Below are 26,856 nucleotides of genomic sequence, written 5' to 3' on the forward strand. Positions count from 1 at the left end.
TAATAAAGGACTTATCAAAATCTTTGTTATGTCTTTACTCACTTTTTGGACACTTTTTTTCCCGAATGGGTAGGGGTAATATGGATATAGGAAAATGCATTACCAGAAGAGGTTTACTGGGTGCATAAAATCTATACATACGTGTCACATCCTAATGACTAGACTAGAAATTGGAAAAAATTGCATGGATTTTATGGGCCCAATGGTATCATAAAAAAATTCTATTTATTGGTTTTACATAAAAAAACACAAACAAATAACACAGCTGCAAGGCTGAAGTATGCCAGAGGTTATGTAACTGATAAAATCCACCACAAAAACACAAAATACATAGAAAGATACATAATGAAGAGTATCTAATAACAATGGTTCAAACCACAGCGGACGATTCCGTCAGAGGGAGCAGGTAATAGGAGCTGTCCTCTGAGAGGATCACTGCCTGTGGTTGTTGCAGGTACATACACTTCATAGAATCAGAGCTAGAACACTCAACATGTTTTGCATATTACGCTTTGTCTGGAGTTTAGGTTTGTTGCTCTGTACACTGTTTGTAAGATATGTAGAACAGCAAAGGGGGTGAGGAGCCAGAGGGAGCATGAAGTTTACCTGATAGACGTTTCGATTAGTAGAAGGAAGCAGTCCCCCTAAATCATAGACTGTGGGATCTGTCATCGCATTATGAGCTCACGGGTATCCAAAGCTGGTAAACAGAACAGACCAACCAGTCCAAACAAGGGCTGATAAGTATATACAGCCATAGGGGCATGTTGGTGGCGGTTCCCCATCCTTAGGGGGTGAGGCGCATGCAAGAGCCAGACCTCAGGTGTGGACACTTCTGTGAGCGGTATTTACATATATGCCCCTATGGCTGTATATACTTATCAGCACTTGTTTGGACTAGCTCCTATTACTTGCTCCCACTGACGGAATCGTCCGCTGTGGTTTGAACTTTGAACCATTGTTATTAGATACCATTCATTATGTATTTTGCTTTTTTGTGATGTATGTTATCTTTTACATAACCTCTGCCATACTTCAGCCTTGCAGCTGTGGTACATGTTTGTGTTTTTTTTTTAATGTAAAACCAATAGATAGAAATTGTTTATGATACCATTGTGCCCATAAAGTCCATGCATTTGTTTTCCAATTTCTAGGGGTAATATGCACCCCAAACTCATTCACATAGGGGGGCAGGATCTGGAGGCCCCCTTGTTAAAGGGGGTTTCCATATTCCGATAAACCCCTTGCCCACAGACCCTCACAATCACCGGCCAGGGTTGTGGGGAAGAGGTCCTTATCCCCATCAACATGGGGACAAGGTGCTTTGGGGTGGGGGGCACCCCCCCATGTTGAGGTCATGTGGCCTGGTATGGTTCATAAGGGGGGGGGGGGCCTCACTCGCTGCATGCTCAGATAAGGGTATGGTATTGATTTGTGGGGGACCCATGCCATTTTTGTTAAAAGTGTCTGGTATTGATTGGGGGGGGGGATGCCTTTTTTACAGACTGAATTTGTGCTAAAAACTGATGATATGTGCGAATCAGATGCATTCCCATAGAAGGCAGTAGCCGGGAGTTCGCATCTAAACTGCACCGCAATGCTTAGAAAATGCACAGGACTCTTTTTCACTTTGCAGCTAATTTTCACTGCCGCTGCACCGCACAAATGTGAACCGGCTCTATAGAGAAGGCTATCGGTTCACAAATCATGCGAATCAGATGTGGTTCAAAATGCATCCAATTTGCATATATGTGAACAGAGCCTTAGGGGAGTATTTATAATGTATTGGGTATGACAATAAAAAATATGAACCTGCAGCGTCATCTAGTGCAGCAGTGGTGGAGCAGCTGAACTGCAGCATTTGGGTTAATGGTTTAAACCCCAGCTGGAACACTACCTACATGGAGTTTATATTTTCCCCTGTGCTTTTGTGGGTTTCCTCCCACACTCCAAAGACCTGCTGGTAGGGTAATTGCCTCCTGTCTGAATTTTACCTAATAGGTGTATGCATTTGAGGTAGGGAGCATAGATTGCAAGTTCTTTTAGGGCAGGGACTTATGCGAATGTACAGTATGCAAAGAGCTGTGTAAATTGCCAATACTATATAAATACCTATTATAAAGTTGCAACCACTGGTTTACAAATATACCCCTTAGAAATATGCTCTCTTATACCCATAAATATATAGTCAGAAGTACAGTACACCTGAACACATTAACATTATTATTACAACAAACAATAGTGATGTTCAGAGTTCACAAACACACGACAGCTAATCAGATTTTAATTTGCTTGAATCAGACCAGTGAGATGTGTCTTCCAAAATAAAGTGTGCATGTTTTGTTTGTAGAAGGGAGCTTTATAAATAGAATAGGTGGTATAGGTTACGGATGATCCCCCAAAACTCCAGTATGTGGAATCTTTGAGAAACTATATCACAAGGCACAGTTTGCCAACTTAGTAGAAAAAGTACGGCTCCATGCACACTGGGCATTTAGCACCAGTGCATCAGGCTCTGGCCAATGTGTATGGGGCCTAATGATGATCAGATGCAGCCACCTATGATGAGCTTTTTTTTCGGAATTGCATGTCATATTTCAACTAGTCATCTTTAGTGTCCAGGCACAGAGTAATGAGTGCCTGACTGCATGCAAGTTTCATAGCGTTGGAAGTACAAAGCAATAGGATCCCACAATTAGCAGCATAAAGCTAAAAATAAAAACAATTTATATTTTCTCCCTTTAGTTACATACCGTAGTTACATAGTTACATAGTAGTTGAATAAAGACAACAGTCCATCCAGTTCAACCTGTGCAGGTGTGTATGTGTCAGTGACGTGATCATTTCCCACAACCCTGAATGTTGTGATCTGTGAGATGCACGTCCAAGAGTCTTTTAAAAGTAGCTATACTCTCCGCAGCTACCACCAATTGTGGAAGAGAGTTCCACATTCTCAACACCCTTACAGTGAAGAACCCCCTTACGCAGCTTAAGGTTAAATTACCTCTCCTCTAATCTTATTGTGTGGCCACGTGTCCTCTTGCACTCCCTGAGACTATTTTTTTCCTATGCTGGGATCACCATTGAGGTATTTGTAAATCACTATCATGTCCCCTCTCAGGCTTCTCCTCTCCAAGGAGAATAAATTAAGCGCTTGTAATTGCTCCTCGTAATTAAGGTCCTCCAATCCCCTAATTAGTTTAGTTGCCCTTCTTTGGTCTCTCTCCAGTTCCAGCACATCCCTTTTGAGGATTGGCGACCAGAACTGGACAGAATACTACAGATGTAAGCAGACCAGGGTTTTATAAAGTGGCAGGATTATAGCTTTATCTCTGGAATATATCCCCTTCCTTATGTATGCTAATATTCTGCCGAATTTGGCAGCTGCAGCTTGACATTGCATGCTATTGCTTAGTCCATCTTCCACTAGAACCCCCATATTTTTCTCCATCTTGGATTCCCCCAGAGGTTCCCCCCAGAGCATAATTTGCGTTTATGTTTTTTTGCTACATTAAACCTCATTTGCCATGTAGTTTCCCACTCTGTTATTTTGTTCAGGTCATTCTGTAAGATTTCTATATCTTGATGAGAAGTTATTGCCCTGCCTATTTTTGTGTCATCCGTGAAAACTGAGATTGAGCTAATGATCCAATCCTCTATGTTATTGATGAATAAATTGAACAAAATTGGTCCCAGGACAGAGCCTTGGGGGACCCCACTTTCCACTCCAGACCAGTCTGAGTATGCGTTATTTATCACCACCCTTTGGACACGCCCATGTAACCAGTTTTCTATCCAAGAACAAACTTTGAGTTTGATGCCTGCAGACCTTAGTATGCAGATTAAGCATTTGTGGGGAACTGTTTTGAATGCCTTAGCAAAATCTAGATACACCACATCCACAGGTCTCCCCCTATCTAGCTCACAGCTCACCTCCTCGTAAAATGTTAACAGATTGGTTTGGCAAGAACGTCCTTTTGTAAAACCATGTTGATTACTGCTGATGATACTGTTGTCCTTAGCAAATACTTGGATATAGTCCCTTATCATCCCTTCCAATAATTTACACACAATTGATGTCAGGCTGACTGGTCTATAGTTTCCCACAATATCCCTCCGCCCTATTTTGAATATTGGTATCACATTAGCTTTCCTCCAATCACCTGGTACAGTTCCTGTCAATATACTGTCTGCAAAGATCAGGAACAATGGTTTAGATATAACCCTACTGAGTTCCTTGAGTACTCTTGGGTGCAAGCCATCCAGTCCAGGTGATTTATTAGTGTTTATGTTATCAAGACTTTCCTTGATTTCATCCTCTGTTAGCCTCTGCGGCAAGTCCTGTGATGTGCTGCTAGCCATACAGTCATGGTCAGTATACCCCTCCTTTTCGTGTGTAAAAAACTGAGGAGAAGAAAGTATTTAGTACAGTTGCCTTCTCTGTGTCCTCTGTAACCATCCTCCCATCATTGTTAATTATGTGTGTAACATGCTCTGACCTCGCTTTTTTGCTATTAATATATTTAGAGAATTTCTTAGGGGATAGTTTATTATTGTTTTCACCCCATAATTCCACAATTGGATCTTTGTTAAAAATGTGCCAATCTTGGGTGGATATTTTGTGAATCATGGGTGAAAACTGATAAACAGATAACTTAGTTTTATACAGCACTATATTTTACCTGAGTTCAGTATTGTCCAGAAAATGCAAATAATGTAGACTTGCAATAAAAGAATGAAAGAAAAAAAAAATGAATTTGTACAGAAGACTTTATAGCATTTAATCAGTCATATCATACACAATCAATATGAAAAAGCAGTTGAGACATTTGTGGCAATAAATATTTGTGCATTAACATTCATTAAAATCCTACGGTTTCTAAAAACAATCAGTTTAAAGGATAATTGTACAGAAATAAGCTCCATAACTTCCATCCACTTACTCTCCCCATTGCCAATAGAACTACACAGGTCAGATTAAGACATTCATGTGTTCTAATTGTCATAGCCATACCCAGAGCTAGGTGTTGGCTACAGCCTGTGGGGTTTGTGCTATGCTCAGATGCATGAACAATGGGAATAATGTCTGTCTAGGATGTGCACACTGAGAGCTTGGTTGGGAGAAGTCCTTTATTTGTATTGGCCAGGTTAAGCACATACAGAGCATGTTGAAGCACTACAGAAATACCCCATGTTATATACACTGACCAACCCCGGGAAGGCCACAGAAGTGAGAATATGGTGATGTATGTACACGGGGTTTGACGAGGAGGATGAGAGAAGGCAGGATTTGTTATAAAGTGCAAATTATCTTTAAAGTGGTTCTAAAGCCAAAACATTTCTTTACCTTAACAAAAAAACGAATGGAACTCGGCTTTAGGGTAAAAAATGTTTTATATCTTTTACCTTCCCTGTGTAAGGGGGAAGAGAGGGGAGAAGAGATCCAGTGCTGTGCATGGCTTCTTCCCCCTTTCTTCCTCTTCACACCAGGATTCGGACAGCAGTAGGAGCCTTCGGCTCCTGATGCCGTCAATCAGATGCAGTTAGGAGGGAGTGGGGCTAAGCCCTGCTGTGTGTGTCTATGGAGCTGCGCTCCATAGACACACACAGCTCGGGAGTGATTATGCACTGTGTGCCCCCATAGCAAGCCTCACATGGGGCACACGAAGAGGAGGAGCCAAGATAGCAGGGGGGTGACCCCAGAAGAGGAAGTTTGGGGCTACTCTGTGCAATACCATTGCTTACAGCACTTACATTTTTAAATAACAGTGTATTATATAGAAACATAGAAGAGCGACAGCAGAAAAAGACCAAGTAGAGTCTGCCCCGTCTCCCTTTTTTTTTTAACCTGTTTGAGTATAGCTCTATGTTTGTCCTGAACATGTTTTAGTTCACTCAGGCAGCCCATACATTATTCTTTTTTTCTTTTTCATTCAACTAGAGGGTTGAAAGAAGAAAAAATGACTTGATTCCCCCATCCACACACTCGATGTGGATGAGGGAATTACTCCTGCTGAGGCATTGTATTCTGACAGCAGGGAAACTGATCTGTGCTGCCGGCTATTTCCAGCAGTACTGATCAATCAGGAAAAACCTAAAAGGCTGGTTTGTGCAGAAGTCGATTGGTAGGAACCACTGTTCCCATTCATGGATTGAAATTCGGCCGGTCCAGCACCTCAATCAATGTATGGCCAATTTTCCTTTTGCCTGACTCTTGTCCAAGGTTTTTAGCTCATTACATCTCTCACAGTAAATTAGACAGTTATTCTGCATAGGCTAAATAGACAATTTTTTTATACAGCCATCTACACATAATGGTGCTTAAAGTGGAACTCTGTGCATTTTACCCCCCACCTGCCACCCACCTTCTTTTGCAGTGTACAGCCCAGCTTTATTCTTCACATGGTGGAAATAGACCTGGGTGCTGGAAACAATGAAACTTCAGTACACAAGTGCAAAAATTAATTCATCCGTGGCCACCCATTGGGCGGAAGAGGAACGCTGAAAGTATTGAAATCTTGCAAAAAGTCCCTCCAGCACAATGTGACAACATTGTCTTGTGAGATTCAGATACTCAGCATTCTGTGGTATTGTGCTGGAAGAAGTGTGAATTCATCGCCTAGGTGCCGAAGGCAGAATTTGTGGACAAAGTAAAGTTAATTTCATGACTTCTTAACCTAAAGGTTATCAATTCAGCTGTTGTTAACGGGGAGGGGCCCTGTTAAATTAAGCCAAACTGGCATTTTTACTGCAAAGTCGACTTTAGGAAATTATTTAAACATAAAGCTATCCTTATTACCTGAATTGTTATTGCATTTAAAGGTCTATAACCTACAAGCTACCCATAATTTCTGAATTGAGAATAGTAAGGAAGCTTCAATCTGGCCAATCAAAATTTTATCTGATGGTACTATTCCCAGGCTCCTAACAGTGGTAATTCCTACCAAATACTCTGCCCAAATGTGTTGATTCTTCAAGTTCTGAGCAGTTAATATATATGTACGTTGGCCTTGAGTAATGGGAAGATTTTCATTGTGGTTGCCCTCTCTGGCGAAAACATACTTAGTTACATCACTGTAAACAATTAGTTGTACACCCCATCTGCCTTGAGAGCAAGCAAATGTGTAAATACATTAAATACATACGTACAGAAACACAATTTTAAACTCCTTTTTTAAAAACATAAATTGAGTTCTATACTACTGCCCGGTATTATTAGTCAGTTCATATACATGTTATGGACATTAGACAGCACAGATATATTATATCGTATTGCCAAATACTCCTAGGTGTTCTAAAGTGAGAACTGATGGTTTACAGTATACTATTATCAGACTGGTTAGCTGCAGCATTGAATGTTGGATCCAAATTCTCTTCATCATCATCATCGTCATCGTCATCGTCTCCTTGTTGGTTGTTAAAATTATCTTCGCTCTCATAGTCATCGGCTTCACCATCCTCGACACCCTCTATCACCACCACCTCTGGAGAAGCGTCTTCCCTAAACCACACAGCTTTGTAACCAGCATCTTCCTTGAGTTCCTTAGTTAGGATAGACTTCACCTTCTTGTCATCTGAATCATCAGCCTCTGCTGTTTCAGAAGGCTGATTATCAGCTGGATCACTTTGTGAAGGAGCACTGCCTACTGCAGCATCCGTAGCTATGGTCACGCTGGTAGATGCAGGTTCTGTCGTGGCAAAACCCCCATATTCCGAAAGATCATTGGTTGGATCATCGTCTTCATTTATAAGTTGCTCAGCGCTGTTTTTAGAGTTTCCAGAATCCTAAAATGAGAGAGCAGATGTCACAAATGATATCAGTAATGCAGGAATATTGTTGTAAGCAGGAGCACCTAAAAATATTGAATACTTCACAACAGGTTAACACTTTCTATATCTATTGCAGTAATAGCACAGCCAATATGCAAATCTGTACTACCTGATGCTCTATATATTATTATTATTCAGGATTTCTATAGCGCCAGCAGTTTACGCAGCGCTTTACAATGTTAGAGGGAGACAATACAGTTACAATACAATAAAATACAAGAGGATTAAGAGGGCCCTGCTCAGAAAAGCTTACAATCTAATAGGGTGGGGCAGGTGGTGCAAGAGGTTGTAACAGTAGGGAATGAGCTGATGGAAGATTAGTTGGAGGTGTGATAGGCTTCCCTGAAGAGATGAGTTTTCAGGGATCGCCTGAAAGCAGCTAGAATAGGAGATAGCCGTACAGGTTGAGGTAGAGCATTCCAGAGGATGGGAGAGGCCCTGGAGAAATACTGGAGACAAGCATGAGAGGAGGAGACAAGGGAGCTTGAGAGTTAGAGGTCTTGAGAGGAGCGGAGAGGACGGTCTGGGTGATATTTGGAGACAAGATTGGTAATGAAGCTCGGGGCAGAGTTGTGAATGGCTTTATATGTTATGGTTAGTATTTTGAATTTAATTTGCTGGGCAATCGGGAGCCAGTGTAGGGATTGGCAGAGAGCGGAGGCAGACACTGAGCGGTTGGTAAGGTGGATAAGCCTGGCAGCAGCACTCATGATGGACTGAAGAGGGGATAGCCTATGAAGTGGTAGGCCTAAGAGAAGGGAGTTACAGTAGTCGAGGCGAGAAATAACAAGGGAGTGAATGAGTAGCTTGGTGGTTTCAGTTGTTAAAAAGGGGTTAATTTTTGAGATGTTGCGGAGGTAAAGTCTACAAGTTTTTGACAATGATTGGATTTGGGGCTGAAAGGACAGGTCAGAGTCTAGGATTACACCTAGTACCCTGGCATGAGGGGAGGGATTGATGGTTGCATATATATTGGATATATTCAGTAAGGCAATACAAAAGACAATAATAATATCATTGGTGTGCACAGCATATTGCATTAGGGTGTGCACCCCAGAGCACAAACACACATGCGTCTATGTCAGCAGAACAGAGATTGGTGTCAGTAGAGCAGTGGACAGTGTCAGTAGTTTTTATTTTTATTACTTTTTAATTTTTACAATTTTTCTTTTTTTTATTGTTTTTTAATTTTTTTTTTACAATTTTTCAAGAGCCCTGTTGGGGGGGATTTGGTGAAATGTCAAGGGTCTAAACAGACCCCTGATGTTTCACTTTGAGACAGAGGAAGGGACTGAGAACAGAGATTCCACAGGGCCCTTTCTCTGCAGCTTCAGCTCCCCTGGACAGTGAACGAATGGGAAGTGCTCTGTACTGATAGGCTTCCGGTTTATTCACAAACTAAAGCATAGTAAACACAGTTTAATTAACATTCATTAAAAAATCATTAACATTAAGAATGAACCCAGGAGCTATTGTTACAGATCACTGTGTTCATTCAGAAAAGGAAGGGGCCAGTAAATTAAATAGTAACAGGCCCTGTTCCCCTGCTCTTTATCTTGAACCATCCACTGCAGCAGGCGGTGGGAGAGGAGAGAAGAGGAGGGAAGCTGGAAGCACTGCAGGGGGGGAGACAGGGGGTGCCAGAAGTCAGGGGGAATCAGCACCGCACAGGGTGATAGGGTGTATCCAGCACACCTTGTGTGTACATCTTTGAATAATATGGTGTTTTCATAAACTCTCAGGTACTGTTAATATTTAAGATGACTATTCAGATTAATTAGGGGTGAATTTTCCCTGTTTCTTTTGCTTACAGCACTTTTTACATTTTAGCTGCTCATCCTTAATGGTTTCTAATGAATATGCTGGTATTTATTTATGACCATTTTTTTGCTACTTCTTACTGATATGACAGGTCATACTCCAGCATAGAAGCTAAGATTTTTTTCTGATTTAATCCAAATTTAGCCAATATATGGCAATGCCACACAAATTTTCAAGAAAGAAGGCATAGGAACCTGAGAAATACACTGCTTATTGCAGTTCTATCAGTGTATGATCATCTGCCTTTTCCATCTTCATAGTTATACATTGAGTTTAATAACAAGCAATTAACCATTTTAAGACCAGGCCTTTTCTGACATTTGTTGTTTACATGTAAAAATCAATTTTTTTTGCTAGAAAATTACTTAGAACAACCAAACATTATATATATATATATATATATATATTTTTTTTTTACCAGAGACCTTGGAGAATAATATAACAATATGTTATGTCACACTGTATTTGCGTAGCAGTCTTTCAAACACAATTCATTTGGGAAAAAATACACTTTCATTAATAAAAAACAGTAAAGATAGCCCAATTTTCTTGTGTAATGTGAAAGATGATGTTACGTCAATAAATAGATACTTAACATGTCATGCTTTAAAATTGTGCATGCTTGTGAAATGGCGACAAACTACGGTACTTAAAAATCTCCATAGGCAACGCTTTCAATTTTTTTTTACAGGTTACCTGTTTAGAGATACAGGGAAAGTCCTGTGCTAGAATTATTGAATTATTGCTCTAACGATCGTGGTGATACCTCACATGGTTGGTTTGAACACCGTTTACATATGCATGCGCGACATACTTATGCGTTCGCTTCTGCATGTGAGCATTATTTTTTTTATCACTTTTATTCATATTAAAGGAATGTAATCATCCCTTGAAATAGAAATAAGCATGACAGGTCCTCTTTATTGAGAGATCTGGGGTCAAAAAGACCCCAGATCTCTCATTTTGCCTTAAAAGCAAAAGAAAAAAATGTTCTTGACACTTTTGACCTAAAAAAATCCCCAAAACATGTCTTTAAGCCCAAGAACTGGAAGTAACGTCGGAGGTCGCTCCAGTCTTCCAAGGGCATAGAGTGGGGGCTATTTTGACCTCACTCAGCTTCCTGCCTAGTCATTGGCCGTACCAGATTGGTTCTGGTCTTACTGATGGCTCTGGCATGTTCGGAAGCAATAGGAGGGGGAGCGCCGGGATCACTTTTATCTGAAAGCTGGCTGCCTAAGGGAAAAAATGATACAGGCTTAGGGCAGCTAGCTGCTGCCATAACCCCGGTATTTGATCACAAAAAAATATGACATATATTCCCAGTTAGGCGGTCGGCAAGTGGTTTTTAAAGGTCAAAACTGTTCTCCTAATCTAGTAGTAATGCTGATCCTGGGATGGGTTTAAACAAAGACCCTAGCACACCTCCTAGAATTTCAGTGAGCTTTTAACTTTTTGTGATATGCTGACAAAGCTGTTCCTTCACTAAAATCCCACCTAGGATTGATTTACTAAAACTGGATAGTGCAAAATCTTGTGCAGCTCTGCATTGTAAACAATCAGCTTCTAACTTCAGCTCTTTCAATTAAACTTTGGCAAAGAAACCTGGAATCTGATTGGTTTCTATGCAGAGCTGCACCAGATTTTGCACTCTCCAGTTTTAGTAAATAAACTCCATTGTGTTGTTAGCCCTGCCTGAGTTCTCCCATGCTGGAGAAATGCTTCTCTTAAAGGGATTGCAAAGTCTCATGGTTTTTCACCTTAATGGATTCTATGCTTTAGGGCAAAAAACCTTCTTTGCTGTAGCTACTCGCAGCCCCCCCCCCTTCTTACCTGCGACAATCCATTCCAGCAATGTGCACAAGCCCAGCGGCTCCACCTGCTGTTTCTGTCCTCATTGGATAGATTGATAGCAGTGGGAGCCATTGGCTCTCGCTGGTGTCAATCAAATCGAGTGACATGGGTAGCAGGGAGCGGCGCTGAGTCCCACTGTCTGTGTCAATGGACGCAGCAGTTGGACTTGGGAGTATGCCGTGCCCCCATGGAAAGTGACTCTCCATGGGGGCACCGATGAAGAGGAGGAGCCAGGAGCGCCGGCTGGGCACCCCAGAAGAGCAGGATCAGGGCTGCTCTGTGCAAAACCCTTGCACAGAGCAGGTAAGTATGACATGTTTGTTATAAAAAAAATTGAACCTTTACAACCCCTTTAATGCTATGGAGGCAAGGAGAGAGTAAGGTGTTCTGTAGTCTTCAGAGGAGAACTGGGCAACCTGACAACACTGCTTGGGATTTAAATGCCGAAGAATAAAGTTCATAGGAGGCACTGGACTAGAATACAGGAAGGTAGATGAATCAGAAAAAAATAAAATTGCTACATTGGATACACCTCTATAGGATAAGTTTAGGGGAATGTAACATATTCCAGTGTCCCTAGATCAATAAATACTGTCACTCCACAATCTGCCGTGCGGGGAGTAAGGAGAGTGTGATCCTCTAAATTACCAGCAGCATATAATTAAATAGACTAAGGTCCACAAGAAAATCGTCAGAGAAGGATCAACCAGTATTTAAAATTTAGGTAGGGAAAGCTTCATTGAAAAATACAAAATAGTAGAAAATATACCTCCACCATTGCAAGAGTATAAAAAATTACAACGTTGTCAACTCAACACAGCTAGAGCAATCTACTCTCTGTTATCCAGCAGATGTTTGAGGCCGGGCAGGGCCAGTGAGGCAGGGGGTCAGCTCAGATACAGGGGGTGTGCTATATGGAGTGGTGTCAGAGTGGGGGTAGCTACAATTGCGGACACAAGGAGGCTCCGACATCATCACGTCTGTGATGCTTGGACACAGAGGGGACTCCACAGACATACCTTTCCGTCCCTGGCACTCGACAGGAGGGAGGGGCCAGGAGTAGCTAAGAGGGACCTGAGAAGAGGAGGATCTGGGCCACTCGGCAAAACCACTGTACAGGGCAGGTAAGAATAACATGTTTGTTATTTTAAAAAAATAAAACACTTAGGACTTTCTTGGCTCCGGCTGCGGAACCCTGGCTTGGGGTCTCTGCTAAGGGCCGAGGAAGCTTTCTACTGTTTGGCCGTCGGTGGGAGCCAGTTGGTCTCCCCTTCTGGGGAGAGAGGCTAGGGGGGGCTTCACCCTTCCGTGGACACAGTTTGTGCCCATTGGGGGTGTCTGGGGGGGGGAGCCCTCTACTGGCTGATATCTTGTCGGAGTTTGGTGAGTCTTCTGGACTCTTGATGTGTCTCTGGTGGAGGCAGTGATGTATTTAGGTTTTGTGCTGCCCTAGGCCTGATTAAACTTGTGCACCCCCTAATTTAAATATGAGCCACCTCTTCCTGTAAAGACCACACCCCTTCCTGTTTATGACCCGCCCTGTCATCTGTAAACCACAGACCACAACCAGTCTATCAGTGCCCATCAGTCCAGCCTCATCAGGTCCAATAAGTTCAGCCTCTTCAGTGCCCATCAGTGCAGCCTCATTACTGCCCATTAGTGCAGCATATCAGTGCGGCCTCATCAGTACAGCCCGATCAGTGGCCATCAGTGCAGCCTATCAGTGCATCATATCAGTGCCCATCAGTGTAGCCATCAGTGAAGCCTATTAGTGCCCATCAGTACCGGCAGGTAACAGTGTGACCGCTTTATTGGGGTGCCAGACTGATTTGCCCTATAGGACTGGCACTATACTAAAAGTGTAGTGCAAGCCGGTGAGAACCATTTTCCTGCGGTAGCCAGGAGAAGGCTGTTTTTTTTCCATGCAGGGTGCAGCTTTTTTGCTGCCCCCCTGCAAAGTGCTGCCCTAGGCCTGGGCCTTGTTGGCCTAGGCCAAGATACAGCACTGGGTGGAGGGGACTACGGCGGTTGTGATCTGCTGTACTTCACGGTCTCTTTATATCACTGTCGGCCTGGTTGCTAATACTGTTTGGAGCCATATTTTGTTATTTTGTTATTTGGTTATGTATTGTTCGGAAATGAATGTCTTTGCACAGGCCACCCCCCTTTTCTCTTGTCTATGTTCCCTTCCCTTTTTACAGTTTCAAACTATGCTGTATGACTTTATTACGTTGTTTAAAAATCAATAAAAAACTATTGAATACTAAAAAAAATAAAACACAAGACTTTACAATCAATTTAATTATAAGCTCTACATGAAGGGGATCTTCCCAAATAGCGGGCATGGGCCTCCACTAGGTAATCCATGTGAGATTAACAAAATAGCACCAGTTGGTCATTTTAAGAGTCCATACATTTTTGAATGTTGTTGAAATTTAAACCACAGGAAGATAAAAAAAAAAAATAATCAACACATTTTAGGGGCCAGAATATCATCTTCATCGAGGCTTAAAAACTAGAAGGAAAAATTCCTACAAGACTTTTGGTAATCAGAAACTTCAGACGCATGTACTTGATAAAAAAAAAAAAACATAGTGAGCATCATACAAGCCTACAAGACTATTTAATTGTCTATATATCCAGAATGTGTTTTTTTTTTTTGAATGGTTAGAGATATGATATTCATAATACTGTCAAAATATATATTCATTATTTTATTTGAAGATTTGTGTATAACTTACATCTCCTGAACCTTTTCCGAACTTCCTTTTTATTGAGTTCCCATATTGCTTGTGAATAAGGAAGCCCAGTCCAACTAGACTCAGAGCAAGGATGGCCCCCAGGGTGGCACCAAGTGCTGCCATGTCGGTGGCAGTGTACAACGAGGCTTTCTCCGAAAAATCTGAAGAAGTGAAAAAATCTGAAGTGAAAAAATAATATTAAGATGTGAATCTATGTATAGTTCATTGTTAAATAATGAAATGAAAATTAATTTTCTTTGTGACACAATTAAATAATATATGCATAATTAAGTGTTTGTATATACAGCATACACAATCGAAAAACACAAGAAAAGCTGGAGGTAAATTAGTAGATTGAATGTATAACAATACAAATGTAGCACTGCCCCCATGGGAGCTGCTCAAAGTGGATTCCCCTGGGTTACCCATGGCAACAGTCTGTTAAATTTTGATACTTTAACACTTGGCTCAGTCAATAAACAGTCCAGGGGATTTGGTTTTTGTATTGATTTGAACTTGGATAGGAGAAGGGATGTGTGGGATACTCCAACTGGATAACTATGGACAAATGCTGAGGACTTCTGTCTGAAATGAATGCGGCAAGGCCGCTGCTTCACCTTGCCACTGAAGTGAAGATCTGAATGGTGGTCTACTCTGTGAATCACACTTCAGGATTTAACTTTGCACCCCCTTTCTCACTGACTGTATGTGCTAGCTCTTGTCCTCTGACCTCACTGGAGTGGTCCCCCTCCTGGGCAGACCCCCGGCAGGCTCCCTGGTACTCACAGACATTGTTTTTCCTCAGCTAGCTCTGCCTTCAACTCCGCCGTCAGCATCCTGGACCTCTAGCTCAGCACCACACTCTGGTTCATGAGGCCGACTGCCTGTGACTGCTTTCCTTGCTGACAGGAGTAGAGACAGCCGTCACCCTCCTCCTGGGACACTCTGTTTTCCGCCAAAGACACCCTGTCACATGTGCCCTTGGCTTTTATGGTCAGTCTCAGGATGCACAACTGTTGTGCCCTCCCATTGGGACTGCCACAAAAGCCTGTGTCTCACTGGCTGGGTTTCCTCCACTGTCCAACAGGCTCCCCTATTGGATACAGTGAATCACACCTGGACACATGTAACAGGCCTAACTAGAAATCCTGCTCCCTGATAAGCAGGAGAGCCACCCAAATGCTCTTACCTAGCACCTGACTAGGAGAGTGCTACACAAAAATATTCAAAACCTAGGAAACCCCCGCAGTAAAATGATTAAACAAAAGTGATAATTATAATGATAATAATAGTGATAATAACAATATTATCAAAAATGCACCCTAAACCAAAAATCCCCCAGCAGGTGGAGCCAACTTATCCCCTGGACATGCAAAAATCCAAATCACACTCTACTCCTAGTATTCCAAAAGCAAATAAAAAATCCAAAATGTCCAAACTTAGCGTGAAATACTTGTATCCTCACTATATACTGCACTTTAGTTAAAATAATGGTAAACGTGAACTCTCACCCAATGTTTTAACCCTCCAGTGTAAATGGATCTTAAAAAGCATATATATATATATATATATATATATATATATATATATATATATATATATACACATACTGTATAATTTTGGCCACCAGATGTCACACTCCCTCTTCCCTTTTAAAAACCCCTTCTCATCAACATCTATAATTTCACATATCTTCCAAAAAAGAATAGTGAGCCAAAAACAATGAAAATAACCACAATGTAATATTCTCAAACACCATAAAGACAAAGAAAGGTATAATTGTGCTCAGATTTAATCAAAAAGTGTGGCACCCAATCAACTCAAAATGCCACTGGTGCACATATACCATCAATATCAATAATCCATTGCTTTGTCCCCCTCCCACAGGAATGGACTCTCACCAAAGGTAGCGACCCATATACTGCATAGGGTCTAGGCAAGCATTCAAAATAATCTTTTGCCTCCTTGGACCCATCTTCCAGTTTTCCAGGTAGTGTTGAAATACCTTCAGGGAAGTTTATAAACAAAGTAGCCCCTATAATGCAGCAACCAGTAAAATCACTTTATTTAAATAAAATTACATTTACATAAGCAGAAAGGTAAAATTCACATATAGCTAAAACAAACATCCATTACTTCCGGTTCCTGTGTCTGACGCCACTTCCTTGACATGTTTCGTCATCAAAGCTTTCTCCTGAGAAATACCTATATGTGAATTTTACTTTTCTGCTTATGGAAGGGCAATTTTATTTAAATAAAGTGGTTTACCAGTCGCTGCTCTATGAGGCTGCTTCGTTTATAAACTTCCCTGGGGGTATTTTCTGCTTTTATGCAGAGGAATAGCACAGTGCCAGAACTTGTATATTGCTCAGGTGTGTGCCTTTTTTATGTAGGTGTGGCCACATCTCCTAGTGGAGGAGGGGCAAAAAGAGGTAGTGGATTGCTGAAATGGTAACCGCCTCCTCTAAACTTTCAAACAGCAAATGGACTGTTACTGGGACTTACATGACAGATAAAGTTCCCTTGCTGGAAAATACAAAAGGAGGGAGGAAAGAAATAACAGCTGATTCATGATTATGGTAATATTTGTTCATTATTCATCCTAACCTATACTTCTCCTTTAAGATCGATTTACACTGGAGGCTCTAATCATTCGTTGAGAACTCACTTTTACCGTTGTTTTCACTGAAGTGCGGTTTAAACTTAGTATTTCACACTAAGTTTGGACATTTGGGATTGTGGGATTAAAAAAAACACCAGATGCCCCTAGGAGCAGCTGAAAAAATGTCCAGGGAGCATGAGGCCTAAAGCTCACAGGGCCAGTGTCATCATCTTTAGTTTGCTCCCTTGCTATACAGTAACTAAGGCCCTTTTTGCATGGGCGTCATCCGTTCAGTTACATTTTTGTTAATAAAAAAACTGATGAAAATGGATTCAGGTTACATCAGTTAACATCAGGTTGCAAATCCGTCTTCAGTTCAATTTAGTTTAAATCAGTTTATATCAGTGTACATCAGTCTACTTAAATGTTTGCATTGTTTTTAAGGCCCCCTTCACACAAACATTTCTGATCAGGTCAGCCTGGACGTTTTTCAGATGGACCTGATCAGAACCTTCATTCTCCTCTATGGAGAGGTGGGTGTAAACGGACATGTATCCATTTTAAATGGATACATGTCCGTTTACACCCACCTCTCCTTATACCTACCTACAGCCAAGCCGATCCGATCTGCTAAAAACATACGTCCAGAGGATCGGATGGCAGTCAGATACACCACGTGTGAAAGGACCCTTAGTTGTTGCAGAAGTCAATCAGAGGTGACAATTGTATAAACAAAAAAATGTTTCTTGTCTAAAAACAGACATAAATGGAACAGATGTAAACAGACGGCACCCATTTACATCCGCTGTGTTTCAACAGGTCTGGACGCTGGCTGTTCCATTTAAATAGTCCGAACTGAATGGACACGGATGTAAACGTAATGATCATCTGTTTACACCTGTTTGTTGATAGAACTGAATAGCTATCCATTTTTTATCTGTCAATAGACGAATAAAAAACAGACACACGGAACGCCTAGGTGAAAATGGCCTAAAAGGTACTAATAATGTCAATTATTGCCTTCTACAAAAAGATCAGTTAGAAGCCATCACACAAACTAATACTACCAAAAGAACAGGCACCACTTGGTTCAGCAAATGCTGTATAAATTTGAGTATTTGTTCACAACAGCCTTTAGGAAGATCTGGCTTTGTCTGGGATTACTCCTGCTTTCTCTACCTTGCTTTAATTTATTACTAATGCTTTCCTTACAGGTCCTGGCTTTTTACTTTGCTGGCTGTCTCTTGTCTCTCTGCCCTGCTCCATCCTGTATGTCTACCTTGCTCCCTCCACGAGCACATGTGATCTTTTTCTTACTCTACAGTGTGTATTAGTCTGTCATTTCCCATAAACATCTTTTGGACATTAATGTAGCTATGATTTTTGTTTGTTAAGAATCTACATCCGAATTTTTCTACTATGTAATCCCTTGAATTAAGTCATCATCCTGAGCTTCTAGCCTTGTCTTTTCTGTTGTCTTCTGCATAGTTGTCTTGACTTTCTTTTTTGGTTTTCCTTGTTATTTCAGTTCATCTTTTTTTGTTATAGGCTTCAGCACTTTTGGTAGCCCACTGCTAGTCCAAGACCTTGAGTCTAGGCTTTTTGTAATTCTAGTGTCTTGTCTTTTGGTCATCAGTCCATTCCAGTTATCTGATCTCCTAGCTGGTGTGTCTTCCAGGTTTGATTGCTTTTTTAGCTTCTGATCTTCATCTGTCTTCTTAGGCACCGCCACTGGTTACTATCAATACTTCTGCCAGCAGTGTGCCTTACTCTAGTACTAGGTGTATCCAAACCCCTTGACCCTGACCAGCATTGCCTTGCTAGCCAGTATACTGTATAATGTTCTAGGGAACCAAATTTGGAACACCTAAAAGTAACTGGGGAAAAAAATACCTCCTTCCTTTTTAACAACCACTTTATATAATCTCCGCCTTTTATTTAGGTATCCATTAATCAATGATAATATATTTAAATTACTGTATGCGATCTTTCAATAAAATGTCTCGCTAGTGGCTGTTCTACCCTGTTATTTTAATGGCATATTTATGCCTGACAATTTTCATTTATTCACTACTTAAATTAATCAGTAATTAAATTAAAATGAGGAGGTGATAAAAAGTTGTTAAAAAGAAAGGAGGTATTCTGGATCCACAAGGTTAACATTTTACATCTTGTTGATTTAAACTGTGATTTATATTTATATTTGCATTTATAAGTAACTATTATTTGTTTCAGGTCTGTTAGTTACGATTGCCACATTGTATTTCTTTCTTTCCCAATAGTGGAAAATTGCAATGGCTGTTAGTGTCTCTCAGCTGATGTTATTTTATTATCAATGTGCATGTTGATACTATTCTAGGTTTGTTACTATTTATTTGTTGTATTATTTGGATGTAACAGATCTTTGCCTGCCTGATGCCTAAAACTGTTGCCAATTTTTGTGTGTATATATATATATATATATATATATATATATATATATATATTCGAATAGTGTCAGGACACTGGAGGGATATATGCAGGGAGAAGCTACTGCCATGCCATAGACTTTACTTCTTACTACAACATAAGGGGATGGACAGACAGCAGTAGCAAATGGAGAGTTGGAATTCTACAGTCAGGAGAAAGGACAGGCAGCAAAAAAAATAAATAAAAAAATGTTACGCATGAAACCTTACACCCATTGTGAAAAAAAAAAAAAAAATGTTACAGACCATGTACAACAAATGCCTTAATATCTTGATATAACTAAATACAAAGTACGGATACCAAAACCTGCCTTTTCTATCATACAAAACATTTTGCACACACAAAATATATAAAAAAAACTTGGCCAAAATACTTTAAAATACATCCCCATATTCTTCTCTCCTCCTACAAACTGTCATAAAGTAAATATAATTATCAGTTAAATAATAAACAGAATTAAGGGTTGTGAGATACATTTAACAGGTCTCTAAATAGGTGTCTACAGTTCCATTCAGGGCTGTGCTGGTACAGTCAGGTCCATAAATATTGGAACATTGACACAATTCTAATCTTTGACTTTATAATGGATTTTAAATTAAACAAACAAGATGTGCTTTAATTGCAGACTTTCAGCTTTAATTTGAGGATATTTACATCCAAATCAGGTGAAAGGTGTAGGAATAACAAAAGTTTGTATATCTGCCTCCCACTTTTTAAGGGACCAAAAGTAATGGGACAATTGGCTGCTCAGCTGTTCCATGGCCAGGTGTGTGTTATTCCCTCATTATCCCATTTACAAGGAGCAGATAAAAGGTCCAGAGTTCATTTCAATTGTGCTATTTGTGAATACAAATGTGGGTGCGCTAAGGTATGGGTAAAGCTTCTACCTGAACTTATACCAAGTGAAAATAATGTTGAAAAAATAGGTGCGCTAAACAATATTAATGAGTGATTGCCATAAAAAGGTGAACACACAATGGATGTACAAATGCACAATCAATAAATCATGATAACCGTGATATAGTGAAAAACTGGAAGCTTAAAATATAGAAGCTCAAATAGGTGCAAAAATTATTATGTTATGTTATGCGGGGAACCAGCTGAGGTGACTTCAGCTGGTTCCCCGCATAACATGTCTTCTTTATAGGACCTGGGTATAGGAGCATCTGCTTTCAATATCTTATTCAGTGTAGTGACATCATACACAGAATATACCGATCGCTTTTCTGTCCAAGTCTGATTTATGACAATTGTGTTTATATCAGGATCACACCCAAGGCAACAGAGTAATATGAATGACAGGACATCTGGGGGAGTACTATAAGGAAACGGACGTACAGGTTTAGCGGAGGAGACTACTGATATCCGTTCTATTGAAGAAAGATCCATTCAGGAGATTATCCAGTGCCCTCGATTCACATGCTATCTTGTAAGAGGCCACTTAGTCCTATCATAGGGTGGAACTACAGTGGACATTTCCTCCTTTCCAACCAGCTCAATTGAGTTTTTACTCTGCACCTAACCTTATCTCATCTGGTAAGGAGGAAAGCCTGTCGGTGGTGGGAATCACTGTTTTATAGCAGGGGAGACATCACTTGGAGTTGATTTTTCACATTTCACGATACACCTTGGTGAAAACCTCTTAACTGGACTTTATGGACTCTTATTAATTTTTGCACCTATTTGAGCTTCTATATTTTAAGCTTCACTATATCACAGTTATCATGATTTATTGATTGTGCATTTGTACATCCATTGTGTGTTCACCTTTTTATGGCAATCACTCATTAATATTGTTTAGCGCACCTATTTTTTCAACAATGGTGCTATTTGCATTTGGAATCTGTTGCTGTCAACTCTCAATATGAGATCCAAAGAGCTGTCACTATCAGTGAAGCAAGCCATCATTAGGCTGAAAAAACAAAACAAACCCATCAGAGAGATAGCAAAAACATTAGGTGTGGCCAAATCAACTGTTTGGAACATCCTAAAAAGAAAGAATGCAGCAGTGAGCACAGCAACACCAAAAGATACGGAAGACCATGAAAAACAACGGTGGTGGATGACCGAAGAATTCTTTCCCTGGTGAAGAAAAACACCCTTCACAACAGTTGGCCAGATCAAGAACACTCTCCAGGAGGTAGGAGTATGTGTGTCAAAGTCAACAATCAAGAGAAGACTTCACCAGAGTGAATACAGAGGGTTCACCACAAGATGTAAACCATTGGTGAGCCTCAAAAACAGGAAGGCCAGATTAGAGTTTGCCAAACAACATCTAAAAAAAGCCTTCACAGTTCTGGAAAAACATCCTATGGACAGTTGAGACCAAGATCAACTTGTACCAGAGTGATGGGAAGAGAAGAGTATGAAGAAGGAAAGGAACTGCTCATAATCCAAAGCATATCACCTCATCAGTGAAGCATGGTGGTGGTAGTGTCATGGCGTGGGCATGTATGGCTGCCAATGGAACTGGTTCTCTTGCATTTATTGATGATGTGACTGCTGACAAAAGCAGCAGGATGAATTCTGAAGTGTTTCGGGCAATATTATCTGCTCATATTCAGCCAAATGCTTCAGAACTCATTGGACGGCGCTTCACAGTGCAGATGGGCAATGACCCAAAGTATACTGCGAAAACAACCAAAGAGTTTTTTAATGGAAAGAAGTGGAATGTTATGCAATGGCCAAGTCAATCACCTGACCTGAATCCGATTGAGCATTCATTTCACTTGCTGAAGACAAAACTGAAGGGAAAATGCCCCAAGAACAAGCAGGAACTGAAGACAGTTACAGTAGAGGCCTGGCAGAGCATCACCAGGAATGAAACCCAGCGTCTGGTGATGTCTATGCGTTCCAGACTTCAGGCTGTAATTGACTGCAAAGGATTTGCAACTAAGTATTAAAAAGTGAAAGTTTGATTTATGATTGTTAATCTGTCCCATTACTTTTGGTCCCTTAAAAAGTGGGAGGCACATATACAAACTGTTGTAATTCCTACACCGTTCACCTGATTTGGATGTAAATACCCTCAAATTAAAGCTGAAAGCCTGCAGTTAAAGCACATCTTGTTTGTTTTATTTCAAATCCATTGTGGTTGTGTATAGAGCCAAAAATATTAGAATTGTGTCAATGTCCCAATATTTATGGATCTGACTGTATGTGAATTGGATGCGGGGTTCCCCTCATCCAATTTGCACGACAGGCAAGTGTGACCTGCTCTTAATGGAGCCGGTTCCCACATGTCCGGGGCCGGTGTGGTCCAGATTGAAAAGGGGGTTCGGTATGTGTTTCAGGCATAAATTCAAACATCCCAGGAATGAACCCCTTGGCCGGACATTTGTGAACCCTGCCTTAGCATTTTCACATTGAGCTTAGCAATTGTAGCCCCCATGTTTCTCACATGATAGGTTTATTTAGCTACAACCATAATCTAAATAGGCTAACAGCAGGCTTGTGTTATAGTATTTTATCACAGTCCCCATTGGACTCTGTTTTTGTGATAATGCAAATTCAAATTAAAAGTGGGTGGAGAACTAAGTGGCTACTGGCTGTGGCTGCTATAACAGTATAAGATCTATATGATTAATGTATTACTACACATAGATCTTTTTAATCTGTAAGAAAATATGAGAAAACTATCATGTTAAGTCTAAAGTTTAATCAGTTCATATTTTGTCTACCCGGTTCCTCCTTTTCAACCTCATCAACAAGCTTAATAAACTTCTAAATAAAACCTTTCAATTTGCATTATGTCCTTTTTTTTAGACCCAGTGACCGGATCTCTGGGTCTCTGTGCTTCTCAATTCAAGAAAGGCAGATCATGGCTGGTGGGAAGGGCCAGTATGGTGTTGTATACATACACATGGTGTGTGTCCGAAAAACATCAGAGCATTCTGTCACGGTACACTTTTCAAGATCCCTGATGTTAAGAATTATGCAGACATCAAAATGCAGGGTGGTTGTCAGTGTGGAGAAATGGAGATTCTAAGGCCCATGTGTAATGCTGACCCTCCAAGATAAATGAATGAAAGGACTGGGGAAAGTACAGTACAGCAGCGGAGGAAAGAGCCTATGCTGGACATCCTCCAACCACAAAATGTGGAGGGTTCTATCTGACTTTCTGCAGCTTCTAATGAACGCTGTGAGAAGCTCAAAGTGTGCAGATAATGCAGGGTCAACAATCTCAGTACAGGAGAGGGAGGAGCCTGTAAAATTGCACAAGATTGAGCATAGGGTTGGAGTCTAGTTTTATCTATGAAGGCTTTTTTTTCTTATTTTGGTGATAGTGTCCCTTTTAGTGCTGCGGTCCTGACATAGACAAACTAGTCTTTATGGCATTTGCGGCAGCAGTATGTGTGTCTGTCTCATTAGTGATAGTTATTGTAACACGTGTAAGAGTTGTAGTTAAACCTACATACATAAAACTTGTTCTAGTGGCTGTACTTGCTGTCTGGGTATTTGGAATTGTACTCATAGTGGTACCTGTTCTGGTAGTGATGGATTGTGTTGTGCCAGCATCAGGAGATGTCAATGTGCCAGTAGCGGGAGTTCTAGTTGTGGCGGTGCCTGTACTCTTAATGGTAGTTGGTATTATACCAGTAGCAGGAGCAGAAGTTGTAGTTCTGCCTGTATCCTTGGTAGTGGTTGTTCTTGTGCCAGTTTCAGGAGTTGAAGTTGTGGTGGTGCCTGTACCCTTGGTAGTAGTAGTTGTTGTGCCAGTTCCAGGAGTTGAAGTTGTGGTGGTGCCTGTACCCTTGGTAGTAGTCGTTGTTGTGCCAGTACCTGGAGTTGAAGTTGTGGTGGGGCCTGTATCCTTGGTAGTAGTAGTTGTTGTGCCGGTTCCAGGAATTGAAGTTGTGGTGGTGCCTGTACCTTTGGTAGTAGTCGTTGTTGTGCCAGTTCCAGGAGTTGAAGTTGTGGTAGTGCCTGTACCCTTGGTAGTAGTCATTGTTGTGCCAGTACCTGGAGTTGAAGTTGTGGTGGGGCCTGTACCCTTGGTAGTAGTGCCCGTTGTTGTGCCAGTTCCAGGAGTTGAAGTTGTGGTGGTGCCTGTACCCTTGGTAGTAGTCGTTGTTGTGCCAGTACCTGGAGTTGAAGTTGTGGTGGTGCCTGTACCCTTGGTAGTAGTGGTTGTTGTGCCAGTTCCAGGAGTTGAAGTTGTGGTGGTGCCTGTATCCTTGGTAGTAGTTGTTGTTGTGCCGGTTCCAGGACTTGAAGTTGTGGTGGTGCCTGTACCCTTGGTAGTAGTAGTTGTTGTGCCAGTTCCAGGAGTTGAAGTTGTGGTGGTGCCTGTACCCTTGGTAGTAGTTTTTGTTGTGCCAGTTCCAGGAGTTGAAGTTGTGGTGGTGCCTGTACCCCCGGTAGTTGTTGTTGTTGTGCCGGTTCCAGGAGTTGATGTTGTAGTGGTGCCTGTACCTATTGTAGTAGTTGTTGTTGTACCAGTTCCAGGTGTTGTAGTGGTAGTGGTACCTGTATTAGTTGGTATAGGAGATGTTGTAGTAGTAGTAGTAGTAGTAGTAGTAGTAGTAGTAGGAATAGTGGTAGTAGCTGCAAAGAAAAAAAAATGGAATTAAAAATGTACATCATTAGGTATATACATCTCATATCAGGCAGTGGCTTTTAAAGATATAAACATCTCTATACATGTTACTGTAAGAAAATAATGACAATGTGTATTTTTTAACCATAATGACCTTAAAATGATTATAGGTGTAAGTCTCTCAAAATACAACTTTATTGGACCAGTGAGAGCTAAATAGGTATACAGGGCTATAACATGTTAGGATTTATGTAATTAATTACCAAATATAGATCTTTTTGAAGCTGACCTTCACTCACAATTAATAAATGGCATTTTTCTGTAACTCCTCCCTGACACACATTTAATTTATTTTGGTAGGAAGCACCTTTTTCATTAGGTTCTTGCTACCACTCCCAGCAATTTCTTGCTTAGGCGAAGATGATTTAGTCCTGAATCTGTCCCACACCTGTAGCCTCCAGGGTCACACAACCATGGTGTGGTTCAGGATAGTGTTCCTCAGGTGGCGGATCTCAGATCTCACACATGAGCAGTAGGGGGAAGGCTCTAAATGATCAGGAAGTCACAGTCCGATTCCAAGATGGTGGCATAGTAAGAGAAGCTGTAAATATTTTGGGGGCCAGGAAATTGGTGTTGGATTTAACGGGTTGGTAAATATGTGTTGTTTTTTTTTTTTTTTTTTTTTTTTTTTAGTCAGCTACTGACTTAATGAAGTTTGTCTTTAACAGGTTTGCAAACATGAAAAAAATGTGATGTAAATATGAAGTTTCAGTTTGTGTTTCTTATTTTGGTGATAGTGTCTCTTTTATTGCTGTGTTCTCCCACCTATACATATTACAGTATTCTTGGTGGTAGTTGTTTCTACCAGTAGCAAGAGCTAAAGTTGTAGTTGTGCCTGTACCCTTGCTAGTGGTTGTGCCAGTAGCAAGAGTTTTACTTATAGTCGTGTTTAAATAGTAGAAGTGTAGTGCTTATTCCAACGCCTATCTAGGTTTTTAGATTTTACTTATAATGGTGCCTGTCTCAGTGGTGGTGGATTTTGTTGTGCTATCTATAACTTTTTGTTGTACATCTACAACGTAATGATTATGCTGATTTACTGTAAGCTGTAGATATATTACTTTTTATACAAAAAAGGGGCAACTACCCCAACCTATAACTAACTAACTTTTGCAGTAAGGTGCACATGGAAGGGCAATGCACACCTGAAAGAGATATATTACTTTTTTACATATATTTTATATTACTTTATTTTCTTTATTTTTTTCTTTATTTACTTTATTTTCAAATTTCAGTTGAGCAGTCTTCTGTTTGCAATTTTGTTGTATGGTTTCTTACATTTGCTGTTTGCTTGAAGTAGAACCCTTATGCCACCAAATCACAATATAGTATCACCATTGTTTTGTAAGTACCAGAATAATGATAACAATAGTTATTAAAACTACCTTTACAGAAATTACATTAAATTGTTATTACAGAACACAAACCAACACCATTTAAAAAATATTACTTAAAGAAGACCAAGATATGTAAAATACTAAATTGATGACCCTAAACTAAAATTGTTTACTTGCCTGCCATTATCTTAGATAAGGCTTCTAAATGTATCCTGATACTTATATAGGTTGTACAGGGATATCCAATATTTGCAGAGGAACAGAGATTCATATTTCTGTGAGCCCAGATTGTATATATGTATATGTTATATGTACATGTGTATGTTATAGCTAAGTGTGCTAGTGTTATTTGTAGTGTATGTAAATTTGGCCTGGCTGAGAGCCTGTGTTGAATCTGAGTCAGTGTGAGTGACTCTGGGAGGCTGGATGACTCACCAGGCAGCATCTTTGGTACCTCCCCCTACTTGCTGGAACCATGAAGAAGCTTCCAGAAGAATGGGAGGGAGGTTAGAAGAAGCTGCCTGGAGTATTTGGGAGGGCCCCAACCAATCCTCAGCAAATGAGCTGGCAGGGGAAATGCCCCTTTTAAATACTCAGGGTCAGGCC

The 26,856-nt window shown here is 40.7% G+C and overlaps 1 protein-coding gene across 1 annotated transcript in view; it reads right to left on the minus strand.

Moving 5' to 3' along the window:
• Positions 1-7,241: 7,241 nt before the first annotated feature.
• The window catches only part of CDHR5 (cadherin related family member 5), a 159,372-nt gene continuing 139,757 nt past the window's right edge, over positions 7,242-26,856 (minus strand). The window contains exons 13-15 of the mRNA XM_082270999.1: positions 23,797-24,861; positions 14,244-14,404; positions 7,242-7,785 (exon numbers count right to left, since the gene is read on the minus strand). Coding sequence (XP_082127125.1) covers positions 7,315-7,785; positions 14,244-14,404; positions 23,797-24,861 — 1,697 coding nt within the window. The 3' untranslated portion in view covers positions 7,242-7,314. The remainder of the gene's footprint in view (positions 7,786-14,243; positions 14,405-23,796; positions 24,862-26,856) is intronic.

This window comes from Pelophylax lessonae (genome assembly GCF_965119305.1).
Source record: "Pelophylax lessonae genome assembly, chromosome: 10".
In the NCBI taxonomy this organism is placed as follows: Eukaryota; Metazoa; Chordata; class Amphibia; order Anura; family Ranidae; genus Pelophylax; species Pelophylax lessonae.